This window comes from Sinocyclocheilus rhinocerous, unplaced genomic scaffold (assembly GCF_001515625.1).
Source record: "Sinocyclocheilus rhinocerous isolate Xijiao unplaced genomic scaffold, SAMN03320098_v1.1 scaffold2653, whole genome shotgun sequence".
NCBI lineage: Eukaryota > Metazoa > Chordata > Actinopteri > Cypriniformes > Cyprinidae > Sinocyclocheilus > Sinocyclocheilus rhinocerous.
In genome coordinates, this window is record NW_015664693.1 from 3,903 (window position 1) to 14,513 (window position 10,611).

A 10,611-nucleotide genomic window follows, 5' to 3' on the forward strand; every position below is an offset into this window, starting at 1 on the left:
GCAGCTCACTTCTTCTGAACATGCAAAATGTAAATTTATTATTTATTACATTTGTTTGCCTCTCTGTGCCCACATACTGTAATTTGATGCAGCCAAAGTCTCAATAAAACTGTTTTCATTGATATATTTTACTGTTTCTGTTGTCAGACAACTGAATTAATATTGAGTGACTCAAACGCAAGTCGTTAAAACTACATAGCTCTCCCTTTCAAGAAGTTTATCAGAACAAAAATCCTGTTTTATAATTGAGCCGTCGTCTGATGAGATCAAATACACATAAGATAAAGACAATAGCTGTGCTGTGATTTCGGCTATACTTGCATGTGAAATTAGAGAAGCAACATAATATCTGAAATGTTGCTCCTCTCAGCCGCTCGCTGAACAGAGCAGACGCAGAGAAAGAGAAAGAGGTGTGTGCACGCTGGGAAAGCAGTAATGGTGAGTCTCAGAAACTAAATAGGCCTAAGGTTTGGGCCAACCCTAAAGATTTGGCGCTTTTTTGGCAAAAAAAGTTGCTAAAGGGGTCTGCAAAGTCACTAAGTTGGCAACACTGTATCTCCATTTTTCCAGCTACGGGCTAGGCCAGGGGTCAAACAGAAAATGTGTGCTGCGTTAATTGCGCATTAATAAAATTAGTGCCGTTAAAATTAATTTGCGTTAACGCGTTAATTTCGACAGCCCTAATATATATTTATTTATTATATATATAATTTATGCTATTCGAACACACTTGCACTTACATATAGAATTATTATATGAATTAAATTAAATATTTATGTGCAAGTGTGTCCAGTAATAATAATAATATTTTTTAGATTTGTTAGACAAATAATACACATATAACATGAATAATATGCTGTGTTGGCTAGTATAGACGCACAGATAGAGTATGAGAGAAGCAGAGAGATGAAGAGCAGTGAGTGGGAGACGCAGCGTCACCTCACCTTCAGAGTCCTGGAGGAGCGTTAGGAGGAGTGGCTGATCTTCAACAGACAGAAGACAAAAACAGCCATGCACTTAGAGACAATAGAGCCCCGCTGAGCTGAAAGATATTAGAACGACTTAGAAAAAGTTAAGAACGAGAAGGGCAGCGAAGGAAGAAGGAGAACAGAGTGGAAATTAGAGTCATTCAGCAAATGGATGGTTTTTATGGAAATGGAGGGAGCCGAAAGAAAGGGGTTTCTATTTTTAGTTTCTAATTTCGTGAGTCTTTCATAAAGCACAAGTTGTATCTTAGAAACACTGCCAAGCTACGAAACATGTGACCTGTTTCTGATGCAGAAAAGCTAGTTCATGCATTCATCATTTGAATTGAAATTGAATATTCCGGTGTGAGGTAGTGCTGTACTCGTCATTCAAAGATGACCCACATATATATGTAAAATTGTCGAAACTATACATTTGTTTAATTATGTAGTTTTTTTTTTTTAAATCAAAGTACCATTGATCATCAAGCTTTTGAGGAACGTTTGTTTCCAGACGCTTTACTTTCACTGTTCCTCAGCGGAGGAATGATCTTCACAAGCCTCCAGAACATCTCACATCTTCTGAGGAACGTTTATTTGTTCATCTCTCAATCATCATTGGATTGCATTGCATTATATGTTTGGATCATTTAAATATCTTACTAAAACATATTATTGGAGATACAGAGTGGCCACTGATATTTATATCATTTTATGTAATTATCTGCTATACCGTTATAAAGGTGTCATTGATTTGCATTACAAGCATCAGAATTTCATCACTTTTTGTCCATATAAATATCAGCATCTGCACCAAATTGCATACAGTATTTTTGCTCAGTTTGGAGTTGTTTTTTCCTTCATATTCTCACTATATCATATCATATGAGCCATAAAAGTCTGATGTATTAATTATGATACTCAACAAAAAACATCTTTTTAGATTTTGTCTAAAGGTTAAATAAACTTCCATTTTCAAACTGATTTTTCGAACTATTATTTCATTTCAGCCTTTACAGGGTTAATTCTACTCGATGCTTGCCAAGAGACCTACATGCAATCAGTCCAAAAATTGAAAGTGAAAGACTAGAAAGACAAAAAATTTTAGACCATGGACATGTAATAAGTAATTATTTTGATCCATTTTGCTGAATTTTAATGTGTTGTGGCTTTACCTTAGTGAATTCTGAGTGTTGGAGGTCGGCCTCGGGACACCAGCGCCCCCCTAGAGCGGTCAACATGGCGCAGTCCGCTTCCTCTTTAGTGACCGGCAGGACATCTGAACCCGATCCAGGGATGGAGGGAAGATCGTCCGATTCTGAGATGCTGGAGGTGCGCTGATCGAGGCCTTTCAGGAGGAGATGACAAGCCTCCAAATCAGCCTCCCAAATGTGTTCCAGTGCTGGACTTCCACAGCTACAGAGAGAAATACAATTAATAACACTTGCTTTGATGATTTGCAATTACATGCAATGACATCCAGACACTTCAACCTTAAGCGCACTAATACTTTTTGGGACGAGTTTATGGACAAATCTCTAGTATAGAGGAACTGATACCTTGAGTGATCTGAACTACGGTCAAACCTGATATATCACACTAATGGAGTCTTTCCATTAGTTCGTATTTTATGAAAAAATTAGACTGAACTTGCATCAAAGAAAAGGACGTATATTCATGAAACTAGACATTTCTACTTTGCCTGAGGCTTTTCTATCCAAAAAGAGCATAAAAGTACATTTTAACAACCATAACGTTAGTTTCTTTAATTTTAGATGTAAATTATCATTTAAAAGTAAAAAAAAATAAAAATAAAAAAATAACTAAATTAAATAATACTTTTATTCAGCAAGGATGCAATAATCAAAATGACAGTAAAGAAGTTTATAATGTTATCCAAAAATTATATTTCAAATAAATTCTGTTCTTTTGAACATTCTATTAATCAGAGAATTCTGAAAAATAAAATGTATCACGGTTTCCACAAAAATATTGGCCAGCACAACTGTTTTCAACATTGATAATAATCAGAAATGTTTATTGAGCAGCAAATCAGCATATTACAATTATTTCTGAAGGATCATGTGACTCTGAAGACTGGAGTAACGATGCTGAAAATTCATTATCATATATTAACATAGAAAACTGTTATTTTAAACTGTAATAATATTTCACAATATTTACTGTATTTTTGATCAAATAAATGCAGCCTTGGTGAGCAGAAGAAACTTCTTTCAAAAGCATTTAAAAAAATCATACAGACCTCAAATGTTTAAACAGTAGATTAGAAAAAAAATCTGCTACAGTCAGATTTACCTGGCAGACTAAATAAAATCTCATAGACTTACACTGGAGGAGGAACCACAACAGACTGGGTTGGACTCTTTTGGCTTCAACTTCATATATGTTACTATATAGAGACACTAAAGCTCCCTGCTGTTTCCTACAGTCCATGAAACTGTGAGAGCGCACAGAGAGGATGATAATTACGATCTTCACACCTGTGTCTCTAGAGACAGACAGCTTCGATAACGGACAATGCTGTACCCTCCCCAGAAACCCTGCTTTGCTCCTCCTGGTGGCTTCATTCGGCTGCCTCACAAACCCACAGAGATTCATTTACATGTTTGTGTTTGGTTTCATGCATCATGAAGAGCTGAGATGGTGAAATAAAGGTGCATTAAGGATCTCTGCATAACTCATAATGGATTCCAATAGAGTTTTATGTATTAGAATGTTGCTAAAGGGTTGTATTCCAACAGAAATGGGCATGTTAGACTGTGGCTAAAATGTAGGATTCCAATAGAATCTGACATGTTAGATGGTTGCTAAAACGCTGGATTTTAATAGAATTAAACATGTTAGAATGGTCAAAAATGTTGGATTCCATTCAGAATGTTGCTCAGATGTTGGATTTCAATAGAATTCAACATGTTAGAATGTTGCTAAAATTCTGGATTCCAAAAGAATTCAATGTTTGATAATGTTGCTAAAATACAGGATTCCAATACAACTCGACATGTTGCTAAAATGCTGGATTCTAATAAAAGTTTTATGTGTTAGAATGTTGGATTCCAATAGAATTCGACATGTTAGAATGTTGCTAAAACGCTGGATTCTAATAAAAGTTTTACGCGTTAAAATGTTGCTAAAATTTTGTATTCCAACAGAATTCCATGTGTTAGAATGTTGCTAAAATGCTGGACTCTAAAAATGTTTTATGTGTTAGAATGTTGCTTAAATTTTGGATTCCAATATAATTCAACATGTTAGAATGTTGCTAAAATGTTAAATTCCAGTAGAATTTAACGTTTTAGAATGTTGTTGAAATTAAAGGGGTTATATGATGCGATTTCAAGTTTTCCTTTCTCTTTGGAGTGTTACAAGCTCTTGGTGCATAAAGAAGATCTGTAAAGATGCAAAGACTAAAGTCTCAAATCCAAAGAGATATTCTTTATAAAAGTTAAGAGTCAGAAAATAATGATCTTTAAAATAGCATCATATGACCCCTTTAACAGCACACATCACTGCGGGGTATAATAGTGAATATAGTAAAAACAGTAAGCTATTTTTAGTGTTATTTTGTCAAATGCTCAGTATAGCTAGCCCTTGGTGATTATCACCAGATGACTTTTGGCTATAATTGATGTTTTAACGAAATGAAAATGATTGATGGCAGCACAAAAAAAGAGAGCAACAATCATCTCTCTGCGTTTTCTGATATCAAACAGACGCAGTAATCTGATTGACAGGTTCCTCCTGCAGGAAAAAGGGCTAGTGGTGCTTTAAATTTGCAACCCGCATGTAGGGAAAACCAGTCAATTAGCTCAACGTCTACATGTACACAAACAAAGGAATCCCCTGATGGAGGGGGTGACAGGGACAGTCAGTGCCAAAATGAGACAGATAACCTGATTTTACCCCCTCAAATCCCACAGCTGTTGCTTTTTAATGGCCATGAGTGTGAGATACACATGTGACTGTGATGCTGGTGTTCAAAACAGCATTTATTTGATCAAAAAACACAGTAAAAACAGTAATACTGTGAAATATTTTTTAAATTTAAAATAACGGTTTTCTACTTTAATATATTGTGAAATGTAATTTATTCCTGTGATCAAAGCTGAATTTTCAGCATCATTACTCCAGTCTTCAGTGTCACATGATCTTCAGAAATCATTATAATATGCTGATTTGCTGTTCAAGAAACATTTCTAATTATTATCAATGTTGAAAACAGTTGTTCTTCTGAATATTTTTGTGGAAACTGGGATATATTTTGTTTTTCAGGATCTTTTTTTGAATAGAAAGTTAAAAAACAGCATTTATTTGAAATATAATTTTTTTGTAACATAAATGTCTTTACGGAATGATTTCTGAAGGATCATGTGACACTGATGACTGGAGTAATGATGCTGAAAATTCAGTTTTTATCGTAGGAATAAATTACATTTTACAAAATATTCAAATAGAAAATTGTTATTCTAAATTACAATATTTCAAAATATTACTGTATTTTTGACCAAATAAATGCATCCTTGCTGAGTATAAAAACATTTTAAAAAATGTATTCCAAACATTTAACTTTTATATATTCTGCCTACTCTGCCTAATTTTTTAATATTAATAATAAGAATGAACATTTTTACATTTTTAATAAAAACACACACGACCACAAAAATCAATTCAGAAGTATGTTCACATTACTTTTTTCTAGTGCTGTCAACGATTAATCGCGATGAATCACATCCAAAATAAAAGTTTTGTTTACAAAGTTTTGTGTGTATACTTTGCATATTTATTATGTATATACAAATACAAACACATGCATGCATATATTTAATCGCGATTAATCGTTTGACAGCACTACTTTTTTCATGCATATAGTGACAAGATGCTACAAAATGACAAAAAGGTACTTCCTCATTTACTCTCACTGTATGAAAACAAGCAGTCTGGCCATTTTTGAACAGAAGAAAGTCAGTCATGAGAATGAGCGAATGGTATATTTTCATTTTTGGCCGAACTATTCCTTTAATATTCCCATTTGCGGAAAAATAAAAAAGGGAGAGTTCATTTATTTGAGCGCGGCTAACAAAAGAACCCATGGCGGGGTTGAGTGCGACCGCCGGCTAATGCCTAGCTGCTTTCAGAGTCATCGCAGGCAGGTTTCCATGGTGAGTAACAAGGAGAACAATCACTCCAGCTAAAATAAAATTGAAGGAAAGTGAGAAGCGAGGGTTTCCGGATAGAGTCCCACACCGCGGCCCCTCCTCTGCAACCCGTACAGTAATCACCTTGGCAACAGACAGCGCTTCTGGCATCCGAGCATGTGCTTTTGCAAAGGAGCGAACGTTAAACCATATGCCACGCTTCCCTCCAGATGGCCGCCCATAGTGTTTTATTGAAATGTAATGAATGCTACATTTTTACGGTTGAGTACGGCAACTAATAACTCATTCCATTATACCAATTTGTGTCGTATTTATGTCGAGAGAGATGCTAAATAAAACAACAGCGCTCGAGGAGATTTGCAGCTGGATTTTGCGCCGAAGGAAAGCCTGGCACTCGTTTAACCTTTCGTCTCCATTACTATGCATGAAATTGACAGCTTCTGGTCCTCCCATCATGTGGACTCAATATCACAAGGTCAGAAATAACAGGGCGGGATTGTGTTCCCATTTTCACATTAATTAAACCAGTGCTTCTCAAACGGTTTTGCTTCAGGACCCAGATTTCAAAGATATCCAGGTTTATAAAAGTCATTGTAATTATAATTATTATTATTTTTAATATAATAATTATTATTATTGTTATATTATTATTATTATTATTCTTAACAATAATAATAATAATAATTCTCATAGTTAGTTGCAGTTGTTATTTGCATTTAGTATAATTTTTTATGTTTATATAATTTTGCTTTATTCAAGCATATTCAGGTTTATCTAGACTTTTTAGCCACGTTCACACAGCAGCATAATACGGTTGTCAGTCCTGTATTTGAGTCCTTAATACGGTTGTTCACACACAGTTCGGTTATTTTCGGGTGTGACAATCGCATTCTGTAACCAAACTCACACCTGTAAATTTTCTGGAATCACAACCGCATTCTCGGAACACGCGCGCTGTGTGAACGGAACCGGACTGGACAACTAGTTGTCTGTCACGTCATACAGTGCGAGAGAGTCACTCTGCTAGGCCTGTCGCAATAATCAATATATCGACTTATCATGCAATATATGTACATGACCTCAATCATTTTTGGTGACGCAATATATCGCCCATTATATTTACTTAAAAATTAATGTCACCATGTTTTGTACATTCCACTTGCGCTTGTGTCTTTTGCAGCTTCTCGTAGATTACGTGGTGTAGTTGGTGCTAGTTCAAATTAAAAAAGTGCTTCTACAAAAAAAGTACTGCTACTACTGCTGAGTAGTGATTGTGTTTTTCAGCAATAGTGTGCACCCTTAATTTACAGAGAAAAGAAGGTCTGGGAAAAATATCGCTTATCGCAATTATTTCTGGGGCAATATATCACACAACAAAAAGTTGTTATCGTGACAGGCCTACGCTCTGCCACACAAACGCTCGTCTACCGTGTGCAGCGTGTTTTCGGTAACTTACAGTGTCATCTGAAAGTTTTAGATCCAGTCAGTTTTCCACCGGAGACACTCCCGTCAGTTTTGTGTTCTGCGCGCGACTCAAATGCTCCGCTCTCCAGCCAAATAAAAGCTGCTGTTGGTTAATGAAAGTTTGACGGATGAACTCGCGGCTCGATTAGACTCTTGTTGTGTCATAAAGTGATAAGACTTTCAGTTTTATGGGCATCGCCATCTTTGATATTACTTTGGTCACTGTCGCTATGGTAACTGGTAAGGAATGAAAACGTTCATACAAACAGTATTCTAAACATAACTGTAAGCTGCTGTGTGAACGGGACATTTCGAGACACACACCTGTAAGTAAATGCGGTTGTCAATCCCAAAAACTGACAGTGTGAACGTAGCCTTTGTAGTATCACTGGAATACTATTACAGTTTTTATTAATAATTTAAATTCATTTTTATATTTTCCACTTTCATTTTAGTTAAAATATTAGTAATTTTGTTGTGTTTTCATTATTTTTAGTAGTTTTATAAACCCTGTGACCCTGGAGCACAAAACCAGTTTTAAGTTGCACAACAATACATTGCATGGATCAAAATGATCGACTTTTCTTTTATGCCAAAAATTATTAGGATATTGAGTAAAGATCATGCTCCATGAAGATATTTTGTAAATTTCCTACTGTAAATATATTAAAACTTAATTTTTGATTGGTAATATGCATTGCTAAGGACTTCATTTGGACAGTTTTAAAGGCGATTTTCTCAATATTTAGATTTTGTTGCACCCTCAGATTCCAGATTTTCAAATTAGACAGACTGATGCTGATCAGATCAGATCTCTGTGTGCAGCACTGGCTGTTTAAAATCTCACTGGATTATTACAATTAATGGCAAAATGAATGTTTGGAAATGTAAACTGATATTTCCTACTGACACACTACAGCAAAAGATAGAAATAACTGACTTAAAACCATTTTTAGCTGGTGAAAATACTAGTGTTCTAATCATTTTGGCTGTATATATTAATTAAAATGAGTGGTCACTTCACATCGCAATTTCTGTCTAAGTGGTTGATTTTTGTCTAGAATAAGCTGTAAGTGGCTCTAAAAATCAATAAACACCGCAAAAATGAGCCAAGAGTGCTCAAAACAAATATACTTTTCTAGTGAGACAATTTATTAAAGTGGCAGTCCACATCTCATTTGGTTCATTTTGAGATGTCAGTTTGGACAGATGAAGACGAGCTCATCAGAAAGAGACTGATGCAGTCTGACCAGACCTGAATGATTTAATACGCTGAAACATCCAGAGAGACAGAACCGAAACAAGGCCAGACAGTGTGAACTGCTTAAATAAGGAAAAATAACCCAAGGGACGAGACGAGGGGCTGTTTGTGTGAAAGAGAGATGAGAAATATCCATTACCTGTGAAGTCTGTCCTCCAGAAGCTCAATATACTTCAGAGTGTTTTCCTTTAAACTGCACTCTGTTGAGGAGAAAAACATGATGTACATCAGAGAGAGATGCTGGCATATCATACATATTCATGTCCAGGCAAGACTGTCATTTTATCCTGGATGAAACTCATGAAAACATGTCCAGATCTAGTTTCAAGAACAATTCAATCTTTAAATATTAAAATATTGTGTGGAAACATATTTTATTGCCTTTGTAAAACACAGTGTTCTTAACAATTCTCACTATTGCAACATTTTATTTAAATATAAAAAGCAAGACACACACACACACACACACACACAGACACACATATATAAAATTGCCTAGATTTCTATTTAGGTAATATTTGTATTTACTTATATTATCATTATTGTTATTATTATTATTATCATTTAAATATTGAACTGTATTATAAATTTTTTGGAAGGATTTGTGTGTGTGTGTGTGTGTGTGTGTGTTTGTGTAAATATACAGTGCTGTGAAAAAGATTTTGCCCCCTTCCTGTTATTTTTATTTTTTTGCATATTTGTCACACTTGAATGATTCAGATCAGGACAGCTTTTTTCCCTTAATAAATGAAATCATCATTTAAAAACAGCATTTTGTATTTACTTGCATTATCTTTGTGTAATATTAAAATTAGTTTGATGATCTGAATCTTTTAAGTGTGACAAATACGCAAAAAATAAAAAAACTGTTTCACAGCACTGTATATATATATATATATATATATATATATTATTATTATATTACTACCATACTTATTTAATTTTATTATTCACATTTATTTATTTATTTATTTTTATTTGTGGGATGGATTTGGATCACCTGGACAAGTTCCTTACAGGTAACATTCACTCTTATATACAATCATCAATAATCACTGTTACAATTATAAATCTGCAAGTTAAATATCAAACATTTAGTCGGTCACTATTAAGCACGTTTGTGTCCTGATCTAACAGCGTTGAGCACAATCTCCAATCCACGTGTGTGCACATTGAGCCTGACAGTGTCGTTCTCAAACTGTGATCTCTTCCTAATCCAATTCCATCTCCAACACCTCACACACAGACCTAAAAACCCACACAGAGAGAAAATCTGCGCATTTCAGCCCTGATTCAGTCTGAACCTGATCTCATGACAGACATGAACTCAGATTCAATCACTGAAATGTGCTGTAACGCGGCCCACTGGTCCATAAGCTTCACCCAGCAAACCACAGACGAGCGAGTCAACGTCTTTATGGTGTGAGATGCTGTTCACAACATACTGCAGAGATGAAAGTCTCTTCAGCAGCAGATGGTGATAGTGGCACTTAGTGAAGAAGTGCTGCATGCTTTGGGTTTTTTTGGACAGTAGATCATGCAGCAATCTCTTAACCATCAGAGAGTGGAAAATAGTGCAAGAACGTAAATATAACACTGTTGGAGTCACAGCCTAGCAGTCTGTGCACATGCACCAGCCGCGGTGCTCATATGGGAGCTGCAAGTTCAAATCCAGCTGGTAATCCAATGTTAAGTGAAAAACCAAAGAAAAACATCAAAAAAAAAAAAAAAAACACCTGCACAAATA

At 35.2% G+C, this 10,611-nt stretch overlaps 1 protein-coding gene across 1 annotated transcript in view; it reads right to left on the reverse strand.

The window, feature by feature from the left end:
• Nucleotides 1–2,140: 2,140 nt before the first annotated feature.
• The window catches only part of LOC107730373 (disrupted in schizophrenia 1 homolog), a gene marked incomplete at its 3' end in the record, with an annotated part of 47,853 nt that continues 39,382 nt past the window's right edge, over nucleotides 2,141–10,611 (reverse strand). Inside the window, exons 10-12 of the mRNA XM_016541196.1 lie at nucleotides 10,248–10,413; nucleotides 9,004–9,064; nucleotides 2,141–2,381 (exon numbers count right to left, since the gene is read on the reverse strand). Coding sequence (XP_016396682.1) covers nucleotides 2,141–2,381; nucleotides 9,004–9,064; nucleotides 10,248–10,413 — 468 coding nt within the window. The remainder of the gene's footprint in view (nucleotides 2,382–9,003; nucleotides 9,065–10,247; nucleotides 10,414–10,611) is intronic.